At 40.5% G+C, this 26,584-nt stretch overlaps 1 protein-coding gene across 13 annotated transcripts in view; it reads right to left on the bottom strand.

The window, feature by feature from the left end:
• Nucleotides 1–26,584, bottom strand: part of DLGAP1 (DLG associated protein 1) — a 1,131,601-nt gene that overhangs the window by 47,597 nt on the left and 1,057,420 nt on the right. For 9 of the 13 annotated variants that reach the window (XM_045042034.1, XM_045042033.1, XM_023241780.2 and 6 more), the window contains 2 exons: nt 19,772–20,145; nt 7,697–7,788 (listed from right to left, as the gene is read on the bottom strand). In XM_045042034.1, the coding sequence (XP_044897969.1) occupies nt 7,697–7,788; nt 19,772–20,145 (466 nt within the window). The remainder of the gene's footprint in view (nt 1–7,696; nt 7,789–19,771; nt 20,146–26,584) is intronic. The other 4 variants (XM_045042037.1, XM_023241782.2, XM_045042038.1 and 1 more) reach the window with 1 other exon arrangement.

Genomic DNA, 26,584 nt, shown 5'->3' with positions numbered 1-26,584 from the left:
CATTTTCATAATGTATAAATAGTATCTTACTTATCATTAATTAGACTCAATAACACACAATGATTATAGAAAAGATAGATAAGGCTTAACACACACACACACAGACACAGATATACACACACAGACACAGATACACACACAGTTTTTTCAACGTTCCAAGGCCTGTCAGAGAGGTATAAACTGTCAGCGTGCTGCTCTGTTTCTTCCTCCAGGTGAATTTACATACCACTTTTAAAATGAAAATAAATATATTCTTCCTTTTTTGTGTGTCCGCCGTGACAGTGTTAAAAGTCACTAGCGGGGTAAGAAAGTCTTAGGCGAAAGAAGAAAGGAAGTATTGTATGAACCACGGTTAATACACAATTGTTCCTTGGAAGGAAAAGGGAGATCCCTGGGAGCCTCTTCTCTTTTCCACCTTAGTAAATAGGAAGGATTGGTTTACTGGATGTGCTAATTATCAGCTTGAAAGACAAGAAGACTTCATGCAAATTCCTGGGGAGCAGTCAAAAGGATGGGAGAGAATGGGAACAGGATGCTAGGAGACACTGGGATCCAGAGCAGCGGGTGGAATGGAGGTGTTGGGAGGATTTGCTGGCTTTGCTTGGGATCGGTCCTGCGTGTCAACAACTACTGTATGCGGTGTGGATCCCATCGGACGGTGTCGCTGGCCCGCCCGGGGAAACGGGAATTGGAGAGAGACAGCTAATGTTTGACCGAGATGAGAAATTGCTTCGTTGGCTTAAGGGAAGCAATCTTGTTTCAAAACCACATGCATTCGTTATCCCTGGTTGGGCGCTGCCACAGCATTTAAACCAGTGACCTTTAGACGGCATTCCTCAACGCACGGTCCCCACCATGAGGTAGCCCTGGAGAGTGGATGTGGCACATCTACTATGGATGGCATTCTGAGGATGTCATGGCTGTCTGCAAATACACCGGCAAGACATCGAGGTTCCTCTTTTCGGAGCAGATGCGTTACTTAGTGCATTTTACTCTTTACTGAGTTATTAACTTACTCCTTTTGTTTGTGCAGCAGTGAAGAACACCTGGATTGAAAAGTCTAACCCTTCAGAGACCAATCAGGCGGATTTTGCTTTGTTAGTTTTGGTTCCTAAATTGTGATGGATTCAAAAGGTGATAATGAGTTGCTTGGCCTCTTACAAAGCCTTTTAATCTTCCTCTCTTTGTAGGATCTCTTTCTTTTTCTGGCTCTATTTTCTTTCTCTAGCTTTTTTGTTGGGTTACTGTTGTTTATCAGTCTGTCTATTTGGGGAAGGAAGAGATGGATTGTACTGGCCATTCGACGGGAAAACAACAGTCTCATCCTTATCACTAGATAATTGAAAAAAATTCCCTTACTTGTCATTAGGTAATCTCTAATGCCCAATTTTGCTTTTTTAAGATCCTATCTAAATGAATTCTACCGGCAAAATTGCAAACAAGGAATCCTAATTAGAGACAGAATTTATAAGTAATCCCTGTTTGACAATGGATTTCTTTTAGAGAGGTTGAAAACAATCATTAACATCAATTTAAATGCTTATTTACTTTACAGTGGTTAACTATAAAGTGACCTTTGAAGAAGGGTATATTTTGAAAAATTAAGCAGGAAGGTTGGGGCTGCCAGACCTTTTGGGGATGAATTTGAAATAAACCACTCAGTGTACTGAGACTGACCATCCTACAAACTTCGGTAACTCATTAAATATTCAACTTTTTCAAAACATGATGAAAGTGGCTCATTTGAAATTTTTGGGTTGCTATTAGGTATGTTCAAATAATATAGTATTTAGCATTCCTGTAGATGGGCAAGTGTTAGGGTGTTTATTTGATAAAACAGAATAGTTGGCTGCAGGAGAAATGTTTCAAGTAAAATTTTAAAATTGAGACGATTTTCTCTTATTTTTAAAGGAAAGGTGGTAAAATTGTTTTCTTGAGACTTCAGTCTTCAGAGAGATTCTACCTAGGTACATAATAGAATAGGAAACACTTATATGGTACTTCCTATGTGTCAGGTATTTTTCTAAAAGTTTTATACGTATTAAACCACATACCCCAGGATAACCCTCTGAGGTTAACACTATTGTCTACCACTCCTTTGTTCTTAATTAATAAGCTTTGTTTTTTTAGAGCGGTTTTAGATTCACAGCAAAATGGAACAGGATGTACAATGATTTCTTATATATCCTCTGCCCCTTCCCCCACCCCCAGACTCCCCCCCCCCCCCCCCCCCCCCGCTTTGTCAACATCCCCTGCCAGAGTGGTATGTTTGTTATAGTGGTGAACCTATGTTGACACATCAGTACCACCCCAAATTCATAGTTTAGTTGAGAATTCATTCTTGGTGTGGTACATTCTTTGGGTTTCGACAGATGTATAATGACATGTCCACCATTGTAGTCCCCTGGCCTAAAAATCCTCTGTGCTCTGCCTATTCATCCCTCCCTCTCTCTTAATCATTGTTACTATCTCAGTAATTTTGCCCTCTCCAGAATGTCTTGTAGTTGGAATCATACAACTGTCTTTAAAAAACAAAACAAAACTTTTTTAACGTTTATTTATTTTTGAGACACAGAGAGAGAGTGTGTGAGTGGGGAAGGGACAGAGAAAGAGGGAGACACAGAATCTGAAGCATTCTCTAGGCTCCAAGCTATAACTACAGAGCCCAACGTGGGGCTTGAACCCACGAACTGTGAGATCATGACCTGAGCCGAAGTCGGACTCTTAACCGACTGAGCCACCCAGGCCCCCCAGCTCATTTCTTTTTCAATGCCGAATAAAATTCCATTGTCTGGTTGTACTACAGTCTATTTACTCATTCACTTATTAAAGGACATCTTGGTTGCTTCCAAATTTTGCAATTATGAATAAAGCTGCTATCAGTATAGTGAGGGTTTTTTGTGAACATAAGTTTTCAACTCCTTTGGGTAAATACCAAGGGATTGTGGGATTGTATGGTAAGAGTATGTTTAGTTTTATAAGAAACTGCCAAACTATTTTCCAAAGTGGTTCTATCATTTTGCATTCCCACCAGCAATGAATGAGACTTAATGTTCCCTTACCAACATTTAGTGTTACCAGTGTTTGGGATTTTGGCCATTTTGATACATGAGTAGTGGTATTTCATTGTTGTTTTAATTTTCTTAAAAAATTTTTTTTTTCAACGTTTATTTTTTTGGGACAGAGAGAGACAGAGCATGAACGGGGAAGGGGCAGAGAGAGAGAGAGAGACACAGAATCGGAAACAGGCTCCAGGCTCTGAGCCATCAGCCCAGAGCCCGACACGGGGCTCGAACTCACAGACCGCGAGATCGTGACCTGGATGAAGTTGGACGCTTAACCGACTGCGCCACCCAGGCACCCCTGTTGTTTTAATTTTCAATTTCCTAATGACATATGATGTTGAGCATCTTTTTATATGCTTGCCACTTACGTGTCTCCTTTGGGGAGGTGCCTGTTAAGGTCATCTGCCCATTTGAAAAAAACTTTTTTTTTATATTTACTTATTTTTGAGAAAGAGATAGAGCACAAGCTGGGGAGGGACAGAGAGAAGGAGAGAGAGAATCCCAAGCAGGCTCTGCACCACCAGCCCAGAGCCAGACATGGGGCTCCATCTCACTGACTGTGAGATCACGACCCAAGCTGAAATCAGGAGTTAGATGCTTAACTGACTGAGCCACCCCGGCACCCTGGTCTTTTGCCTATTTTTAAAATCAGGTTGTTTGTCTTATTATTGAGTTTTAAGCATTCTTTGTATATTTTGGATAACAGCTTTCTATTAGATGTGTCTTTTGCAAATATTTTCTCCCAGTTTGTGGCTTATCTTCTCATTCTCTCAACAGTGTGTGTCAAAGAGCAGAAGCTTCAAATTTGAATGAAGTCTAGAGTTTGTTAATTACTTTTTTTCATGGATTATGTCTATATTTTGTATGTTAAACATATTATATACTGTATTCTTACAAAAAAGTAAGCTAGAGTGGTGACTGAGTGGTTCAGTCAGTTAAACGTACGACTCTTGATTTTGGCTCAGGTCATGATCTCACAGTTTGTGAGTTTGAGCCCCACATGATTCTCTCTCTCTGCCCCTCCTGTGCTCTCTCTCTCTCAAAATAAGTAAAATAAACTTAAAAAAAAAAAAAAAAAAAAAAAAAAGAGTTGTGTGCTCCCAACTGAGGCAGCCAGGCTCTCCCAAAGAACTTTTTAACTTTCCTCACAAGGCTGGTCTACTGACAACAAATTTTTTCAACTTTTGTCTGAGAAAGCCTTTATTTCTCCTTCACTTTTAAAGGATAATTTTGCAGAGTACAGAATTCTAGGCTGATGGGTTTTTTTTTTTCCTTCAAATATTTGATATTCCACTCCATTCTCTTCTTACTTGAATGGTTTCTGAGGAAAAGTTGCATGTCATTTTTATCTTTGCACCCAAATAGGAAATGTGGTAATTTTTTGTTTGTTTGTTTGTTTTGTTTTTTGTTTTTGTTTCTTTTTGCTTCTTTCAGGACTTTTTCTTCTTTGAATATGATACCTCTAGGTGTAGTGTATTGGGCATGTATCCTACTTGGGCTTTTCTGAGACCTGGATCTAGGTTGGATGTCTGACATTAATTTGGGGGAAATTCTCAGTTACTGTTTGTTTAAATGTTGCTTCTTTTCCTTTCTTTCTTTTCCTTCTGGTATTCCCATCATGCATATGTTACCTCTTCTATAATTCTCATAGGTTTTAGAAATCCTAATTTGTTTTTGTTTTTTGTGTTATTTTTTTTCCAGTTTGCCTCTTTTTGCTTTTCAGTTTGGAAGTTTCTCTTATTATACCCTCAAGCTCAGAGACTCTGCTCAGCTGTGTCTAGTCTATTAATGAGTCCATTAAAGGCAGTTCTTCCTGTTACAGTGCTTTTAATCTCTAGCAAATCTTTTTTACTCTTCCTTCGGTTTTCCATCTCTTCACTTACATTATCCATCTGTTCTTACATGCTGTCTACTTTTTCCATTAAACCACTTAGCATGTTAATCATAGTTTTAAAAAATTCCTGATCTGATAATTTCAATATATCTGCTGTATTCTGACTCTGGTTCTGATGCTTGTTCAGTCACTCCAAACTGTGCTTGTCACTTTTTAGCATGCCTTGGAAATTATTGTTGAAAAGTAGGCATGGTGTCCGGGGTAAAAGGAACTGTGGTGAATAGCCCTTTAGCAATGCGATGGTAAGGGGTGGGGGAGGGGAAGCATTCTGACTGACTAGGTCTCAGTCTTTTGGTAAGCCTGCCCCCCTGGGCTGTGAACTTCAACAGTACTTTTCTTCAGTTTCTCTCCACCTTATGTAAGGGAGAATGGCTAGAGGAGTTGGGTACTTCCCTTCCCCCAGGTGGGTTAGACTCTGCTAAGACTTCAGGGGGTTAGGCTCTGGTGAAATAGTTTCTCCTGAGGGCAGATCTCGTTAAGAATAGAATGCTCCGGCATCTTCAAAATGGCTTCTGTTCTTTCTGCTAGAGGAAGCCCCAGGTGATTTTTCTTTGATATTCACTGTGACAACTTGGTAGAGCTCTTGGAGGTAACTTGCAAAACTGTGGAGTACCCCCCTTTGCCCCCCATTACTTGTCCCCCTGAAATATTTCACTCCAGACTTGTCCTCACTGAGCCTCTAGAAATTTGTCAATACATTTTAGGTGTTCCTACGCTGGCACTGCTTCCCAAGAGGTTTGAGCTTGTGGGTTTCTACTCCAGTATTTTGTATATCTGTATGTCTATGTCTCCAATTTGAGGGGCAGCGGTTTGGTCTGTGACCTCGCTTCTCTGACCGATTTAAAAAGAACTGTGGCTTTTTCAGTTTGTTCGGCTTTTTACTTTTTAGGACAGAGGGATAACTTGTAAATTCCTTGCATGCTGGGCCAGAAACCACGTATAAGGAAACCAAGGCACAAAGCTATTTATTAATTTGATTAAGGCCCCCAGCTGATATGTGGTACAGCCAGGATTTGAATCTAGGTAATCTGGCTCAAGAGTCTGTGCTCTTAACCACCGTACCATTGAGGAAAACAAGCAAGTTGGGCAAGTGGGCAAAGGATGAATATGTTTTCTTACCATGAGATTGATTGTTCACGTCTCTTAAGCTACATTTTCAAAAAATTTTCCTTAAAGGAAACAAGTGTCAGAGGGTTGACTTGTAGTAGATACAATCAGTAAATATTTTAGAGTGAAAACAAAAAAATCACTGCTAAACTGACCACCTTTGCAGATTACGGTTCAGTCTGCGTCCATCTTTAGGGACAATACACAAATATTACGTATTTAACTTTTTCACTTAGCATTATATCATGGGGATTTCCCCATATTTCGGTATCTTTTTTACAAAGTACATTTAATAGCTGTATGTTCTACGTTGGTGATGTACTAAAACTTACAAAAATAATATTCTCTTATTGTATGGCATTTGATAATTATGGTTTTTCTCTTACAATGGTAGATAATGTTCAGCAATTGTTTCCCTTCCTTTGAGTAATTTCATTCAAGATAGCTCCATGAATGTGTTTATTGGGTCAATGGGTACAGATACGTGTATAACTATTGCTGACTTTTGTCATATTGGTTTCTAGAATGGTTGTACCAACTTTCTGGGCTTCCAAAATGGTATAGTGATATAAAATGTTATATATACATATGTTGAAAACCTCTTACATGCAAGTGTAGTGTCAATACAAGAAGGCTCTAAAATGGCACCACTTCCATAAATGGATGCATGACCTTTTTCCAGATACTCAGTTTATATTGCATCTAGCCTGGCATGTAGGAGGCATTTCACAGATAGTTATTGGATGGATAGATGGATAGGATGGATGGATGGATGGATGGATGGATGGATGGAAGACATCCAATTGATTCCTTCCAATCAACATACAGAAAGTTAGTGGCAAAATTGAGATGATACTCTGATTTATAAAGTAGAGCTCTTTCTCCTGCTTTCCCTGTGGTTTTACTGCATTCACCAATATATTTTGTATGCTTAGTATGTGCAAAATGCTGTTCTAGAAGCTGGGGTCCTAGTATCCATAAAACATAGCTCCACCCATCGCTTACCTCACAGTTTGATCGAGAAACTCACAGACTTCTCTGGATCAAATTCTCGTTCATAAAATTAATGTAGTGACCTCAGAAGTCCCTTCTAGTTTCTGAAACTCTAAATTTCCCAATTCTAGATATTAAGACTCTAGAGTAAGATTATTTCAAAGAATAATCTAAAAGAACTGGTGGTTCAAGATAATGATAGGTCTTCTCTATTTTCTCTTTCCTTCCTCCTTTCCTAACCTCCTGCGTTCTTGCCTTCCTTCCAACCTTCCTTTTTCATCATGCAATGCATACTAAACAGCAGATAAAATTCAGTGTTAGGAATGAGATAAGTCCTCTTCTCTTAAAAAGTCTACAGTCCAAAGTGGGAAGGTTTTTTGAAGAAGAATAGTTTAGCAACACAACAATACTACACACAGTGTTCATGTGTATGCGAATGTGATGTGCTTACTCTAATATTCTACCTAAAACTTAAATTGAGTGGTCTCCAGTATTAAAGCAGAGGAGGGAATCTGCTAAATGCTTCCAGAAGTTCATGGAAAATACCATTGAGTCTTGAAGGTTTATCTTGGGGGAAAATACTGGTACCGTACTTGCCAATATCAAGACGAAAGAGAACAAAGGCAAATGGACTCACCACTTCTCTTCTTCTACTTGCACTCCTACGGACTGGAACTTACTGGGTGCTTTATTCTCCCCTGTTTTCTCAGGCTCTTCAGCATCATCCACCTGAAGAAATAGTCAAATAAGTAGAGGTGCCCCATTTTAGTCATCTTGCTTGAGAAACAAATGTCACATTTTGTCAGAAACATCAGTACTGCTGGAATGTTTTGTGATTTGTAGCCTTTTTATTCAACATTTATATGTTTGATGAAGGCCATCACTACGCTGTTGGCATGTGCTTTGACTCTGCTGATCTTAGTAAAATGAAATTTTGTGTACTCCCCAGATAAATGTCTATGATGGCTCCTAAGATTTGTAAGTGGTGCTTACCCCGTGAACACTACAGTAGAAAGGAATACTTACTTCCTAGAAGCATGTTCTTGGAAGTTTTGAATTTGCAGATAACAAAATACAAAAGAAGAAAGAAATTTCATTTATTGTAGTTAGAATTGTTGATATTGAGAGATTTAGGTATCAACTTTTTAAGATAAACTGTATAGTATCTTCATTTTTTTCCCCCTTAAACTAAGAAATTGACTTTCAGTAACAAGCCATGGTTCCTAAATAGCTATGTATAGACTACAGCTCACATAGAAAATGTATCTTTATTCATTTATTTATTTGTTTATTTATTTATTTTGACAGAGAGAGAAAGAGAGCATGCTTGAATAAGGGAGGGGAAGAGAGAGAGAGAGAGAGAGAGAGAGAGAGAGAGAGAGAATCCCAAGCAGGATCCACCCTGTCGGCACAGAGCCAGATGCAGGGCTGGATCTCATGAACCTTGAGACCATGACTGAAATCAGGAAACCTTAGCTGAAATCAAGACTTGGACACTTAACCAACCGAGCCACCCAGGTGTCTTGAAAATGTGTCTGTATTTAAATGAGAAGCCACATGACAAAACTAAATTTGAAATAAATGTTAGGACTATTCAGAGCAATTAGATTCTTTTCTTCTTTTTTTTCTGTGTATTTAATAGATTTCTTTTTCTAAATATAAAAGTAACTTAATGTAAGTTACATGAAATTAAAATATGTAAATATATAACGTAGAAAGGTAAAGCCCCCCAAGAATCACTTTCAAGCCTTTGAAGCATTTTTGTCCATCTATTAATATGTGTAATATATATGTAATTGATTATTAATACTAAATATATACAGATGAAGTTACACTATATATATTTTTTCTGCAATTTGCTTTATTCATTAATACTGCTATCCTTTGGGTATTAGATCATGGCAGTAGATACAGCTCTATCTCAAGCCTTTTGTTTGCTACATAAATATTCCCTTTAATGACTACATAAGCAACATGGGCAACATGGGTAATTTTCTCCTTGTTGCTATTATCTAGTATTACAATTAATATTGCACATGTATCAGAAATTAGAACAATTGTGCAAATGTTTGGGAAAAATCCTTAGAAGTTGAAATGTTAAATAGAAAGGTGGGGAGCATGTTCAACAGTAAGGGATATTAATTGCGAAATTGCTTTTCAAAGCATTTATCATCTTGCCATAATTGGTGTATGGGAATATCCATTTTCCTATACATTCACTAACACTAAATATGGCAAACTTTAAAATTTTTGCTAATATCACAGGTGAAAAATATTTATTGGCCTCTTGTGCTTCTATCTGTAAATTGCTTATTCATATCCTTTGCTAGTTTTTGTGTCTTTATCCTACTGAGTTCTTTTTTATTTTCTTCAAAAGAATTTTTTTAAATGTTTATTTATTTTTGAGGGAGAGACACATACAAAGTGTGAGCAGAAGGGCAGAGAGACAGGGAGACAGAATCTGAAATGGGCTCCAGGTTCTGAGCTGTCAGCACGGAGCCTGACACGGGGCTTGAACCCACCAAGGGTGAGATCATGGCCTGAGCTGAAGTCTGATGCTGAACCACTGAGCCACCCAGGGATCCCATTATTTTTAATTTTCTTATTTGTAGAGCCTGTATCTTATGACCCTTCATCACACTTTCTTGGTTATATATACTTTAAATATTTTCTCCCAGTTTATCATTTGTCTTTTATTTATTTATTTTTAAGATTTTATTTTTAGGTAATGTCTGTATCCAACATGAACTTGAACTCACAACCCAGAGATCAAGAGTCCCATGCTTTACCACTTGAGCCAGCCAGGTACCCCTATTATTTGTCTTTTAAACTTTGCTGTTAATTGTACAGAATCTTAAAATTACTATGTAGTGAGGGGTGACTGGGTGGCTCAGTTGGTTAAGTGTCCGACTTTGGTTCAGGTCAGGATCTCAGAATTTGTGAGTTCACTACTATGTAGTGAAATCTTTTATGGCTTGGAAAAGCCTTCTTTACCCCTGAGCATATTTTTTGTTTTTTAAATTTATTAAAAACATATTTTGTTTATTTATTTTTCAGAGAGAGAGAGAGAAGAAGGGGCAGAGAGAGGGAGAGAGAGAATCTCAAGCACAGTGCTGAGCCCCAATGCTGAGCCAAATTCATGAACTGTGAGATCATGACCTGAGCCAAAACAAAGAGGTGGCCATTTAACTGACTGAGCCACCTAGGTGCCCCAAAGAGCACCCCTTTTTAAAATTTATTTATTTATTTTGAGAGAGAGAGAAAGAGAGAGAATGTATGCATGCATGCTCATGAGGGAGGGGCAGAGAGAGATGGTACCCTGAGTGTATTTTTTAAAGTTCTCTTGTATTTACTTTTATGCTTTCATTTTTCCTTTTCATAATTAGTTCTAAAATTCATTTTCCTGAAATGTCCATGTGTAAGAAACAAAGTAGAAATTAAACATTTTCCCCCTATATGGATCATCAATTGATCTGGCTCCTTTTATTTACTAATTCATCTTTCTGATCTGAGATGCCAACTTTATGTTCTACCAAACTTCACCCATAGGTTCGCATGTATATAGCCCTGTTTTAGGTCAATTTTATAATAAATCTTGATATTTTCTATGGCATAACTCTTCCTGTAATTCTTTTTTTTAATGTAATTTAAAAAAATTTCCAAGTTATTTTGGGGTATTAACTTCTAAATACATTTAACATCAAATTGTCAAATCCCTTCTCCCAGCTTCTACCCAGTGATAAAAATCACACTGGAGTTTCTTTAAATTTTTGTATACCTTTTTGTTTTGTTTTGTTTTTTGGTATGCTTCCCGTCCAGCACAGAGCCCAACATGAGGCTTGAACTCATGACCTGAGATCAAGAGTTGGGACACTTAACCAACTGAGCCACCCAGGTACCCCTTTTTTGTGTAACTTTTGGGAGAATTGCTGTCTTTACACTATGGGGTATTCTCATGCAGGAATATTGCATAGTTTTCCAATCAATCAGATCTCTTATGTATTATATAAGGGAAGGTTTTAGATTGTTTTCAGATAAGTGTTATACATTCTTTGTGAAGCTCAATCCTTTTACAGTTTTTGGTACTAATGTGGATGGGCTCATTTTCTGTTTATCAGTGGTATATAGAAAACTTACTGGTTTCTCTGTATTTATATTGTATTCTTTCACTCTACTGAATTCTACTGATTTTTCCAGTGATTTCCATTAGATTTTCTAAGGGGACATGCGTATTATCTGCAAATAAAAGCACTTTTACTCTCTCTTTGGAATGTTTACACCTCATTTCACATTCTTGCTTTGTGTATTGGCTAATAAAGGCAAATAGTGCTGAATAAATACATGAAAACAGGAATCTAGATCTAGTTTCTGAATCTAATTGAAATGTCTTTACCATTTCACCTTTATTTTTTTAATGTTTAAAATTTTTTTTTTGTAATGTTTATTTATATTTGAGAGAGAGAGACAGAGCACGACCAGGGGAGGTGCAGAGAGAGAGGGAGACACAGAATCTGAAGCAGGCTCCAGGCTCCATGCTGAAGCAGAGAGTCTGACACGACGCTAGAACCCATGAATGCGAGATCATGATCTGAGCCAAAGTGGTATGCTTAACCAACTAAGCCATCCTGGCACCCCTATTTCTTTTTTTAATTTTTAAGTTTATGTATTTATTTTGAGAGAGAGAGAGAGAACAAGCAGGGGAGGGGCAGAGAGAGAGAGGGGAAGAGAGAGAGAATCCCAAGCTGTGAGGGGCTGGCAGCACAGAGCCTGACTCTCACAAAACCACAAGATCATGACCTGAGCCAAACTGAGCCACCCAGGCACCCCCAGAATTATGTTTATTTGATAAAATATATCAAGAATCTTGATATTTTTTCTTGTATTATTAAATACTTTATTTTTTAAAAAGTATTTATTTTGAGATAGAGAGAGAGCATGGGGGAAGGGCAGAGAGGAAGGGAGAGAGATTGAGGATCCTAAGCAGGCCCAGTGCTGTCGGCACAAAGCCCCAGTCGGGGCTCAAAATCCCAAACCGTGAGATCATGACCTGAGCTGAAATCAAGACAGACACTTAATCTAGTGAGATACCTCGGTGCCTCTATTATTAAATACTTTAAATGAAACAAGAATTATTTGCTTCTTGAAGGTTGGGAATTTTCTGTGAATTTATCCTGGTGTGTACCATTTCAGGGAAGTATATTTTTTACTTTATTTGGCAATGTATTCTATGGTTATTTGATTTCTTCTTGCTGGTTTTATACTTCCTCTTACATTAGTAATACTAATTTACATGTACGTCTATTTTATTTAGACCTTAAAATTTACCACCCTAAAATTGCCACAAGAATTTTTTTTAATGTTTATTTATTTTTGAGAGAGAGAGAGAGAGAGAGAGAGAGCAGGTGAGGAAGGAGCAGAGAGGGAGGGAGACACAGAATCTGAAGCAGGCTTCAGGTTCTTCAGCACAGAGCCCAACACGGGGCTCAAACCCATAAACTGCGAGATTATGACCTGAGCTGAAGTCAGATACTTAACCGACTGAGCCACCCAGGTGCCCCACAAGAATTTTTTATAATTTTTTAAAAAGCTTTCTTTTCCTTAAAAAAAATTTTGTTTTTAATGCTTATTTTTGAGAGAGAGAAACACAGAGTGTGAATGAGGGAGGGACAGAGAGAGAGGGAGACACAGAATCTGAAGCAGGCGCCAGGCTCCTAGCTGTCAGCACAAAGCTGGACGCAGGGCTTGAACCCATGAACCCCAACACTATGACCTGAGACAAAGTTGGACACTTAACCGACTGAGCCACCCAGACACCCCCATAAAAGCTTTCTCATTTCTGGGGCATCTGGATTCTCTCTCTCTCCCTCTCTCTCTGCCCCCCCCCCCCCCCCCCGCTCATGGGTGTGCTCTTTCTGTCTCTCAAAAATAAATAAACATTATTTATTTATTAAAATTTTTTGATTATTTATTTATTTTTGAGAGAGAGAAAGACAGAGCATGAGCAGGGGAGGGGTAGAGGGAAAGAGACACCCAGAATCCGAAGCAGACTCCAGGCTCTGAGCTGTCAGCACAGAGCCCGACGTGGGGCTCAAACTCATGAACTGCAAGATCATGAATGACCTGAGCGGTGAGTGGAAGTCTGGCACTTAACAGACTGAGCCACCCACGTGCCCCTAAATAAACAGTTTTTTAAAAATGGCTTTCTCATTTCTAATATTGTTGAATTTTGTTTTCCCTGTCAATCAGACTTATTTTTTTTCCCCAAAGAACTGATTTTGTATCAATCTGACTTTAGCTGTTTTGCTGTTGCTCTGTTTTATCTTCCAATGCATTTATCTCTACTTTCATCATTAATAATTCCTTCTAATTTATTGTTCTTATCTAGTTTTGTGAATTGAATGTTTTGTTTATGTTGCAGTATTGCTTAACTATGAAAGAACTTAGGGCTATGGATTCTGAGATCATAGGTATGATCATAGATCAGTGATGATTTATAGGACTCTCATCATTCATTTCACAACAATCTTGAATTTCCTCCTTCATCCAAATGTTATTTAGAATATTTTTTAATAGTTTCAAGTGGTTAGCTTTTGTTATCTTAGTGTTAATTTCTAGTTTTAATACATAACAGTTGGGAACCATGACTGTAATATCTCTTCTATGTGGAATCCATTAAAATTATCTCTGGAATTTTGACTTGAGATACGTCTCCCTAAAAATCTCTTCCTGAATATGCATTCATTCTGATTTCAAGGACATCAAAATAAAGTTGACAAAGTCTGAATATACTGAGTACATTTGAAGAAAAAACTATTCATGACATTGTTAAAGAATGGCAAGGTACACTTTCTTCAGGGGGACTATTGTGATCGGCCGAGGGACCGCAGCAGGATTTGAAGTGTGGGAGAGAGATGGAGCTTAACTCCAAATGCAACACGAAAAAGTGGGAATCTATAGCCAAGAAGCAGGGTCGGGGGTTGTCAGTGGTGGAAAATTACAGAGAGAAAACCTCAGGGATGAGAGAAAGCCTCACAGGGACCTTGATAAAGGCAGGCCGGGTTGATCAGACATCACTGGGGGATGACAGAGGATGAAGAACATGATCAGATATCCAGGGGATTCTGGCTAAACCGATTTAGCAGGATTCTCACTGAAATGGGGCGAGAAGATGCAAAGATGGACACAGAAGTACAAAAGTCGAGGCCTAGTCAGGAGAATTCAGAGCAGCCTGACCACAGTCTGGTCAAGGACAGGCTCATTATCCATACTATCTGCACAGCTTTCCTTCATTGGTTTAAGTCCAGTGATTACAAATCAGAGATGATGTGACCTCTTTATTTCTCAAGGCCCTCTTTTAATTAATAGTAACAACTCACTTGGTTTGTATCATTCCGAAGGACTCCGCTTGGCAGTCAGACTCATCTTTTTACACGGGCCATAACACATATCTCTGTACATTTGGACAGGCATTACAGGAAATAAGTAAGTAAATCTTAGGAGCGCCATCTCAGATAACTAAATTTTCATTTATTTTTAACTCAGAAAATGAGAAAACAATCACATGTTATGCAATGTGAAGATTAAGCTTCAAGCTCTTTTAGGTTGTTTTACAACGTAAGTTAAATGATCATGGAGGGAAGTCACAACCTAACATCTGGAGGTGGAGGGGTCAAGGTCTAAAGCTACTATGTGAAACTCATCTGGAGCTGAAGATTACTCTCGAGAGACTAAAAGATGGTGTAACCTCCCACTGCTACTGGCTACCTTTGGGGAAGGGAGTAGGAATCAGAAGTAGAAAGAAGTAGAAAGAAGAAGTACATGGGATGCCTGGGCGGCTCAGTTAGTTAGGCGTCCGACTTCAGCTCAAGTCATGATCTTGCAGTTTGTGGGTTCAGGCCCCACGTCGGGCTCTGTGATGACAGCTCAGAGCCTGGAGCCTCTTCAGATTCTGTGTCTGATTCTGTCTCTCTGCCTCCCCTGCTCGTGTTCTGTCTCTCTCTGTCTCTCAACAATAAATAAATGTTAAAAAAAAAATTTTAAAAACAAAAGAAGTACAGAATATTTTGTTCTGTATACTTTCATACTTAATGAATCCCCTTTACAACAACAACACCATATGCATATATTACTTATTTTGTAATTTGAAGGGAAAAAAATTACCCTTAACATTACCCTTGACTTTTTAGAAGACATACAACTTTGCTGTAAACCTGAAGCAACCAGTTACCCTCTTCCCATCCGCCCACCACTAGACCACCAGAAAAAGCACCGGATAAAGTCGTTGACTTGAGTTTTGGAGCCATATTATAAAAAAATACATACTTCAAGATATTCTAGAATCATATTTCGTTCCATGAGATGTTCCCACTAGAACAGCATGGGAACCAAGACTACAAATTCACCCTACCCATCTTAAGCTTTTTAATACACTTGCTCATGGTTTATTTATTTATTTATTGGACAAAGTGCCTTTTTCTGGTAACTTACTTATTGTCCAGCAGCTCCAGGCCCATATTCTGTATCCCTCTGCTTTGTGGCACGGGGGCCAGGAATCGGCAACTACATTTCTCAGGCTTCGGTGCTGGCCAGCTTCGAGTTATAGTCTAACAATGGAAGGTGGGAGGAGAGAAGGGACTTTCTTCCTATTTCCACCTCCTGTGGGCAGTGCTCCAGCCCGAGTGCACAGCTTTCAGCCGCTTTGGCTCATGCACCAGATGCACTGCTCCCTGGCACGTCCCAGCACGAGCTGACCACACCTGCCTCGGTGGTCCGAGGCTGGCTACAGTGGGGACTCTCCCCTGAGCTCCTAAATTCTGGGAACCCCACCTTTCCCTTTTTGCTCCCTTAGTTCTGGTTGGCACTGGTAATTGCTTAGTCCATCCCAGGATTGCTCTTTCAGCCTTTCCAACATTATGTATCAAACTGCCTCTGTTTGATAACTGAGCATGGTTTCTATTTTCCCGAGTGGGATTCTAACGGGTTCCACGTGGCTACGCTCACGTCAATGAAAAATGCTTAAGAGTGTCAGCCAAAGTAGGATGCTGCAGCTTTACTGTATGGGGTAGTAGCAAAATTACCCAATGGAACTCTTCCTGAAGATGCATGGTAGCTATTTCCCATAAGAACCGTGATCCTCAAGGCAGAAAGAAAACGAGAAAGAAAGGAGTCAGGGGTCTCAAGGATGGGAATGGAGGGCATTGTACGCCGTGCTCCAGCCCCACGCCACCTATCTAAACCCACAGCTGATTTGTATCAAAGTGTTGTCATCTTCCAAGGTTCAGTCGTTGTATGTACATTTATCTTTGTGACCCTGACGCCCTTAGATCCCCAAATGGACAAATGTCACCACTCTTACATAGTGCCTAGGGTAATCCACTTAAATTTATGAAGCGACTCTCAAAATGTTTAAAGAAATTGCAAAGTAATTACATCTCCATCCTGAAAAAATTAAGGAAGCCCTTGGCAGATGATAACATTTCAGCATATTTGGCTAATTATGGTTTGAAGGGAAGGTAAGGTTAATAATAACAACTGAATCTAATATTTGTTGGGCCCACTACACTTCGAGCCTTACATATATTGTATCAGTCCATTTTTACTACATCCTATAAGGTACCCTGTGGAATAGTGACCGTTACTGCCAATTTCCAGATGAGGAAACTGGAAATATTACATATTTGGCCTAAACTCACACAGGTTGCAAAGTAAATGATTTTAGTATTAACTATTCGTCATGGATTAAATTCAAAATGTTGGGAAAGGTTTGGAAACTCTGACCCTAAAGAAGTAAATGGTGGGAAAGAGTCCAAGATCCTGGTGTTCTACGTTTTGGGGATTAAGATTTAACTTAGAGAAAAGTGTAATGAAATTTGGTGACTATTTTACGCCTTGAATTTGTACTTATTTATTATTCTCCATCAAAGAAGTGGTGTAGCGTGGTCACATTAAACATCAAGGTCCAATCTAGGCTCTGTCAACATAGGATGTGTGGCCTTGGGCAAGTCACTCAACCTCTCTGTGTCCTCATGTATACTGTAGAGATGGTAATCCCACTTATGCCCCAGGGTTGTTGTAAGGGTAGATGAGACCACCACGTCAAGTACTTAGTACTTCCATATAATGTCTACAGTAGTGAACAGTGTGAGTGGAGGAAAAGGTAGAGCCGTATTTTCACTCACTAGAATATTCAAACATTTAAGAAGCGCGATGGTATCTGAAACAAAACTCTTCTCCCCAACACTATATGTGGATTTCAGAGTAGTTCTATCTTACTGGGTGAAACTAACAACACAATATTTGGTGGATTTCATGCGTATGAATGCTTTATTCTGAGTAAGAATTATTTGGAGAAAAGCCTCTGAGACCAATGGGCAGACCTGGGAGGTGATGAAGATAGATAGATAGATAGATAGATAGATAGATAGATAGATAGATAGAAGCTTTTAAATAAAATGAACAGTAAGACTGACAAACAACTATCTTTTTTTTTTTTTTTAGGATTTTATTTTTAACTGATCTCCACACCCCACATGGGGTTGGAACTCATGGCTCTGAGATCAAGAGTCATGTGCTCTACCAAGTGAGCCAGCCAATAATTGTCTGTAAAATATGCTATTTTTAAGTGCAAAATGGCAAGATATATAATAGCCTGAGGTATATACTAACCTCTGGGTAAAAAAGGGGAACAAATCAAAATATGTATTTGCTTGAATATGCACAAAATAGGTCTGTATGAGATGCAAATATTGGTTGTATTAATTTCTTCCTGCAAAGAGAACTGATGGGCTATTAAATAAGAATGGGTGTTGGGTGGGGAGTGCCTGCGTGGCTCAGTCAGTTAAGTGTCTGATTCTAGAGTTCGGCTCCAGTCATGATCTCACGGTCATGGGATTGAGCCCCGTGTCCGGCTCCGCACTGAGTGTGGAGCCCACTTAGGATTCTCTCTCTCTCTCTCTCTCTCTCTCTCTCTCTCTCTCTCTCTCTCTCCCTCTCTCTCTCTCTCTCTCTGCCCCTCCCTGTTTGCATGCTCTCTCTCCCTCTCTCTCAAAAAATAAACGTTAAAAAAATAAGAATGGCAGGGAGACTAGTCACTGAATGCCTTTTTATAACCTTTGAATTTTGAGCCAGAGGAATATATAATCGATTGAGAAATGATGTAAAATACAGAAGAAACTGAACATTAAGGAAGTAGAAGAAAACTAACATGACTGGGTGCCAGTTATGTGCCAGATAAGGAAGGTCAATTTTTCTTTTATCCTGGGTAAAATATACACAAAATGAATCCTTCATCTTAACCCCTTCTCAGTGTGCAGTGCTCACAGCATTAAGTACATTCACGTTGTTGTGCGACCATCACCATCATCCACGTCCAGACTTCTTCCATGGTCCCAAATGGAAATTCTGGACCCCCCAGGAAGCTGAAATTTGTAAACTCAGTCCCCAAAATAATCCTGTGGGGGACAGTTAAGGAAACAGGCTCAGGAAGATCATGTCATGCGCCTGGGACAACACGGAATGCCGGCCTCTGCTCTTCCCTACTCCTTCAAAGCTTTTGGGCAGTAGGGAGAGCAGTTAGTTCCTAGGGGGAGGCAGGGGCAGGCATGGGGGTGGAGGCTGGCTTTGGGCATGTGTCTCCTGCTGTGTCGCCTAGTATCATGCACCAATGCCACAAGTTCTTTTAGGAAACTTGACAATGTGCGCTATGGTAACCTGTAGGTTATATATATATATATATATATATATATATATATATATATATATAAAAGCATTTGACTCATTGCTACTAGACAAATATTGCCCTTTAGAAGTGCACTCTGCAGAATGCACTGTGAAAATAAATCATCGTGAAAACCTACCCCACGCCTGGTTGTTAGATGTGCCTTAGAGTTGGTTCATTGTGAATAGATTTATTGGCCACCACGTCAGGAAGTTATTATTCAAAGGGCACCTGCATGATATGGCACAACAAAAAAGGGAGAAAAGAATGACTCTTCTCCATTGAGAGAAGGAAATTTCTAGCTGGGTAAGCCAAGCCGAACAGATGTGAAAAACAAGAGTCGGCTTGATCTTATCTCTGAGCAGAAAACTCTGGGCTGAACTGAGAAGCCTGCTGAATTATCTACCATTTTTTGAAATGCATGATTAAATAACCAACAATTATGCTGAGACTAATGCACATTCTTTGCTCATGATGCTGTGGTGTGAGTGATCGCTTTCTACATGACCAGTCACTTTGGTCTTCCTCTCCCTCACTCCCACATGTATGAGAAGTGATTCACATTTTTGTTCTCATGTGGTTCCTCAACAGTGCTGAACATACTGTAACACAAACCCATAACCCGGGTCATTCTTGGATGTCCACTCCTTTTTTGAGAATCAAAACGTGCATTAGGAATTGAGGGCACTTTGTGTTTGATTGTGTTTGTTTAATTATCCTAATGCTTTGAGTCACACATTCAATTTAGAGAACAAAAAATAATCTAACTTAGAGAACAAAAATGATCTAATAACGCCCACAGACAAAATATCTTCATGATTTTTAAATTCACATTTAACAATGTAGGAGTTCCAGAGCCAATCATTTGAAACTCTGGTCCCGCACATGGCTCTGTCGTCCAAAAGGGGCAGACGGCACATCTTCTGGAAAAACAATAGTGTTACATTTCTTGAATTTTGGGTCCCTATTTCAAAGGACAGAAAGGGAGGCTGTTACCTGTATCCCAATGGAAAGGCATCGATTTTTCTTAAAGTGATCCTTCTTCCTGTCCTCTGTGGTGACAGTGGCTATGGTGGTCGTGGTAGTGACAGTGGCAGGGTTGTTGCTCATGTGTTGACTTGCAGGGCCGTGGATCTGGGCATTTGCAGCTTCGATGGCGGCTGTCAGAGCCTTCATACTGTCCAGGCTCTCCGTGGAGTTGCTCAGTCCAGACTGGCTGATAATATCTCCTCGCTGGCCCTGTCCATCCATGTAGGCATCCTGGGCAGACTCTGTGCTACTCTGGGCTGTGATAGAAATGAAAGGTTTCGTGGTAGTTCTGGGTGGGACTGGAGGTGGTGTCTTCTTATATGTTGTAATGCAAGATGACACTGGAAGACAGTGAAAACAAAGACACTGTGATTTCTGTGTGGGTTTTAATTTCTGTATTGTAACTAACATCCACTGAGAATCAGGGCACATGAAACACACAAAGACATTGAACATGAAAACAAGTCCATTGATAGAGTAAGTGAGATCCCTGCTTAGAGGGGATATTTGGGCCTCCTATGAGGTGACATACCCAGAAGACTGAGGGGGAAAAAGACTGAAAAACACCAACCTCTGAAATGGAAGTTTCTGAAATGGAAATTAAATGAATCAACATAAAATAGCCATCTGTAGAAATCTTCGCAGGCAACAGTACACCCAGAGAGATAATACATGTGTAGATAAACCCAGAGTAGTGTCTGCCTTCTCAGGAATGTATTAAATACAGCTAATGTTAAACAAGGTAACTCGTTGGAGAAGATTGCGGTGTTTGATAATAAACATTGAAAAAGGAAGGAGGAAAGCAAAGAGTTGTGAGCAAGTGTGATCTAATCCTAACAACAGTAGGAAGCACGGGGTGGGGGGTGGGGGTGGTGGGGGGAGCTGTTGGGGGTGGCTGACTCAGCTGTCTCAGCTTCCTGGAGCTCTGGTTTACTGGCACTTGGTTTCTTCCTTTCTTTCTCCCTCCCTCCTGTCTCTCCCTCTTTTCCTTCCTGTCTTTGTCTCTTTTCTCCCTCCAGCCCTCTTCTTTCTCCTTCCCTTCCTTCCTTCCTTCCTTCCTTCCTTCCTTCCTTCCTTCCTTCCTTCCTTCCTTCCTCTGGATAGATGCTCACTATAGAAACTACTCTTCTGAATTATTTTGTTGTTGTTTCTGAGCAGAGCTATCTTCTAAGAGGGAATATACTGCACAAAAGTCTCCTCTATTATAGTCTCCCTTGTTTCCAGATCTGTGTTGGGGGGTGAAGTGTGTGGGTAGCTTATAGGAGACTAGTCCCTAAAATTCTGTCCTTCAAGACAACTTAACCAACTTAGGGGCCTGTGTCTGTGCAGAAAAGTGTCCTTTCTGGACTTGTGCAATTTAGTTGAGGTCCCCCCTGAGGCTCTGGCTAAAGTGGCCTCTGGCCTTCTCTCCAACTCCCTGATTATAACTCTGAGGTTATGTGAAGAAGCCTTACACACTGGTTTTCAGCCTTGTATTTGTGGAGCATGATGTATAAAATACAGATCAAAAAGAATGTTAAAGTTTTCAAGTGAATTCCCTGCCAGAAAAGAACAATTCCTTAACCAACTTTCTAAAGACTTTTGTTAAATCATCTTTAAAAATGATTCAAGTTGGGGCTCCTGGGTGGCTCAGTTGGTTAAGCAACCCACTCTTCTTGGCTCAAGTTATCTCTCGGTTAGCAAGATGGAGCTGTGCATGGGGCTCTACACTGGTAGCGGGAAGTCTGCTTAGGATTCTCTCTCTCTCTCTCTCTCTCTCTCTCTCTCTCAAAAAAAAAAAAAGCTTTGAAAGATAAAAAATAATTTTAAAAAATGATTCCAACTATTGCGTTTCCATCACTTTCCCGGCGATGCGTTTTCCAATCACAGCAAATGGTCACTCCTTACGCCAGGTCAGCTACTCCCGACCATACAATCCCAGCTCTGGTTTGAGCCACCACTTTGGCCACTCACTAAATGAAATACTTGCTTTAATAGTTAGGATGTTTCCTGAGGCCACTCAAAGGAAGCATCCTATAAGGAACAACAAACAGAAGGATCCTATGATGCTGTGCTGCTGTGCTGCTGCCCTGTGATTTGGAGTAATTTCCTTAGTTGTGAAAGATACAAGGACAAAACTATTTTGTTATTTCCTAGGAATTACCTGATGCAACATGACAATATCATATATGCTCTGGAAGTGGGGGTAATGACAACAATATAAACGTAGCCACCACTCAGTGACCCAGGATGCATGATTGCCATTGGCTCACGCGGGGAAAGTCTTCCGCCTAAGCTTAGTGCATGAGCGATACATCCTTTAGTTTGAACAGAACTCAGCAATTCCCAGCCCAAGGTCCACAGCTTTTAGCTCAGGCGCTGAAGAGGTAATGCGACCAGTGGAGGCTCCCAGCGCCCGCCTGCAAGGGGCGGAGCCAGGAGCAGAGGCTGGTCTCAGGTTCTCCCACTGGGCTCCCGTGGAGCCTGGGGCTAAGTGTGCGAACGCGTGCATTGCTGATTTTTCACCTTGCCCAATTTAGTGTCGTGCCCTGCCCCCACCGTGGAGCTACCTCTTGTTTCCCAGGAAAGTTTGAAGGGATAACCCCTCTCGGTGATGCTGAGTCTCAGTTATTCATTGGAAGACAAGAGGAGGTTGATGACCATAAGAAGGATAAAATTAATCTCTCTGTTCGAATCTAGTGAAACCAGATCCTTTTATTACTTCTCCTAAGACAAGTTTTTACAGTGTGAACTCATTATTTTGTTGAAATAATGAGCAATGTTGTATCTTGCTCAGGACATGGGGCCCGCTCGTATTCCATATGGGTTGTTTACGGCTTGTTGTTGGCCAGCCTGCATCCTCTTTCAGTGTGGGTAATCAAAACTGCACGATGTAGCCAAGTAGAGTATTCTTTCATTTGCTGTGATTTACCGGAGACATCTTGCCATGATGTGATAAGTGTGGTATGGGGAATATAGAAAGGAGGGTGTCACATTATTTCCAGTGTAGTGACAGGGTTTGGGGACACTCCCCAGGGCCAACTGCAATTTGGTGCCATCTGGTGGCTGTTGTCAGCTCCCCTTCCAGGTCAGTAGGGTTCACTGAGTATTTTGATCAATGGGGACCTTCAGGATGGTAGGTAGCAGCAATGCTAGAGATCCACTAGGGTTAGATTGAACAGGGACAATCCTGGGGACATGGCTTTCACAACAGGCTGGCCAAGCCCCAGTGCCCAAGGAGGTAAGATGTGAGATTGCCCCACCTCCAATAAGGGGCTGAACAGAGGACGGGAATCATTTTGCTACGCGTTATATTCGAGGGGCTTCAGTTTGAGATTTCACCGCCGTGTGGAGCTTGGCACGATTCTGCCAGAGTTATCAGCGTTATACTCCAAGAAGCACCATCTAGCAATTATCAAATGGAAATTGAAAAGGAATGCCCATGTCTGCTGGAGAAGACAGGAGATCCAAGATACAACTCACACTTCCCACCACCTCCTTTCTTCTCATGCCTCAATTCGCTTGCGTTCGAGACTGCTCCAGAAACTCATACAACCAAATCTCCAATTTTTCCTGGTTATCACTCTTTCATGGTTTTACAGGCTGGGCTCCAAATTCTTTCTTCTCTCCTGAGATTATTTTCTTCCCTAATTCTACTCTCACGATTCAGCACCACAAATTTTAATGTTTAGTTATTTTTGAGAGAAAGAGAGAGAGAGAGAGCGCAAGCAGGGGAGGGGCAGAGAGAGAGGAAGACTGAAGCCGGCTCCAGGCTCCCAGCTGTCAGTACAGAGCCTGACGCTGGGCTCGAGCCCACACACTCTGAGATCCTGACCTGAGCTGAAGTCTGACGCTCAACCCACTGAGCCACCCAGGCGCCCCCACCATGAATAATTTAGAATCCACTGGAGTCTGAGTGCCAGGAGGGGTGCGGTAGAGTGAGGTTCTAGAAGGTGAAACACAGGTAAATAAATCTTGTTTGGTCGAGACAGAGAAAATGAGTGGCTTGTATACCATAAGTGAAACCCTTTTCTTGTTTGACAGCAACATTCTCAAAACCATGATTTAAAAAGGCAAGTACTCCTTTTATTCAGTGGGAACTTGAAAAGGAAATGAGACTATATTTTAACCATCATTATTGTTGCTTTCCTTTGCCTGACAGGTTTATTTGTTCATTTCAAATAAAATGATTTTTCCCCTTATTTAGATTCTGATGATTTATTACCCCAGCTCAAAGTCGGTGAAAGGACTCCCATATACAAGAGTCAGCAAGAGAGAAGCTACAGATTTTGATGCCATACTTGCATTCAGAGGATACTGCGGCGAATAGAGACCAGAGACTGGTTTTTACATTGAGTTAAGAAAGTAGTGGAGGAGGATGAAGAGTCAGAGGAGAGGGAGCAGGAGGGGGAGGAGGAGGAGAAGAAGGAGGGGGGTGGGGAAGCCAGAGGAGGAAAAGGAGAAAGAGAAGTAAAAAAAAAAAAAAAAAAGAGAGATTGAAAACAAATTTCTATCCTATCTCAGCTTCCACCTGACTCTTCAATATTGTCTCCATTTGCATGGAAAGATAATGCTAGTGTTAAAAGCCTCGGGAAGGCCTGTGCCAATAATTATTTTTTTCTGTAGTAGTGAAAGTTTTCTGAACAAAATATCTAGACGTTCTTATCGCTCTGGTTAACCTTTGTGATCAAGAACACACCCGTGTCAAGTGGCCACAAAACAGATGTAGGATCAGACCATGTTTTGTATCTTCTTAATAATACAGTCTGACTGGCTAAGCTAATGGGTCACATACTATAAAGCTGCATTGAGGAATTATTTAGCACTTTCTGGTTACTGAATTTTAGAAACTCTCTCTTTTTTTTTTTTTTTTTAGTGTTTATTTTATTTTTGAGACAGAGAGAGACACAACATGAGCGGGGAAGGAGCAGAGAGAGAGACACACAGAATCCAAAGCAGGCTCCAGGCTCTGAGCTGTCAGCACAGCACCTGACGCGGGGCTTGAACTCACAAACCCGTGAGATCGTGACCTGAGCTGAAGTCAGACGTTTAACCGACTGAGCCACCCAGGCGCCCCTAGAAACTCTTTCAAATATAACAACAAGCCCATAAGAACTACAGATAAAACCACAAAAGGACAACAAAAGAATTCCAAAATATACATGTACATAAAGTTGTACACTAGTCAAAAGATACCTTTATTTAATGTTTATATATTTTTGAGAGAGAGAGAGACAGAGAGCGAGCGAGCAACTGGGGGAAAGGCAGACAGAGAGGTTGACACAAAATCCGAAGCAAGCTCCAGGCTCTGAGCTGTCAGCACAGAGCCCAACGCAGGGCTCAAACTCACGAACCATGAGATCATGATCTGAGTGGAAGTCTGACACCATACCAACTGAGCCACCTAGGCACCCCGAGATATCTTGTTGATGTAAACAAGTTATTCTAAGATATTATTAACCACAAAGCTAGCTGTGATTTGATCTGCCTTTAGTGGTGGCAGGCTTCTACACCGAAGTCATGGTCAAAGCAATCTTGGATTTGCTGAGTTGTATCAGATGGTCTGCTCTTACTGAGCTGAAGGCCACCAAAGAGAGAAGGCCTGCCTCAACCTACTTTCTGGTTTCTGTTGAGGGCAAAGGTTTTCTGATTTGGGTGATTTGGTCCAGCCAACCACAGTTTAACAAGCCCTCAAAAGGAGATTTAAAAAAAATCAAATGGGTTTAACAGTGGGGTGCTGGACCTGGCTCTTACCAGCTTGATAGTTAATTGTGCATGTCTCTTCCCAAGTCTGTATGTAGTGATATTTCATTGATAGCTTGAAACCGACCTTGGTGTGAATGTTTACACAATGGAAATTAGGAAATACTACCCCTGCCTTAGAGAGACAGTTATTAAGCATTTCCAGCACACCTGTGTGCATAGAGGGGCACTATTCAAAGTGTGGTCCACAGACAGGGATCGATTCACAAACTATTTGGTGACTGTATGGTGAGATATGCCATGAAAATCAAAGAATAGCTTTTAGAAACTTGTACAGCAATTCTAAGGACTATCTCATTGGTTGAATCTAACAAAAAGAAGATGGGTGCCCCGTTTTTTAAATCTCCTTTTTCTAGTGATTCATTTTATTGCATTTTTACCAAAATATTGATCTGCAATGGATCGGACATCAAACAAAAACCAAACAAATCCATCACTAGAGATAGTTTGAGAAGCACTGACAGGAAAGGAAACATTTGCACATCCAGTGGACAGGGCAGAGGTGGTGTGTAAGGATTAAGAACGTATTAGGGAAATAACTTGAAACTACAGGCTATTTTAGAAAGCAGAATGATGTGAAGAGGCTAAAAGAAAAAAAAGCAACGTGGAAGGATGTACACTTAGGACATAGCGGGTCTACCGCACAAATACAAGATTGTGGTTTTAACATCGGGTCAGTTGCCTATTTTGAAGAGGGTGTGTGTGAGTACAAATGCGACATCTAGAACAACAGAAGGATGGTTGTGCTGTGTTTCATTCTGGGTTCTTTTCCTTAAGGGGGAAATTGCAGAGTGCTCTGGGAGAAAGAAAAGCCGTATCTTACAAGGAGTAGATTAAGGGAAGCAGATGTTTAGCTTGCAAGAGAAGGAAGACAGAAGGATTTCCAATGATCTCGAAGACTCTTGTGTAGAAGTTGGCATGGACCAGTTCTCTATGATGCCCCATGGGAAACCACAAAGGCAAGAGCTCAGAGAGGCACTAAGAATAATTCTGTAACAGTCAGTTGTCCAAAGGTGGAATATGGAAACCTTGCTGGGT

This window comes from Felis catus, chromosome D3 (genome assembly GCF_018350175.1).
Source record: "Felis catus isolate Fca126 chromosome D3, F.catus_Fca126_mat1.0, whole genome shotgun sequence".
NCBI classification, from domain to species: Eukaryota; Metazoa; Chordata; class Mammalia; order Carnivora; family Felidae; genus Felis; species Felis catus.
This window is presented reverse-complemented; position numbering and strand designations above follow the sequence as displayed.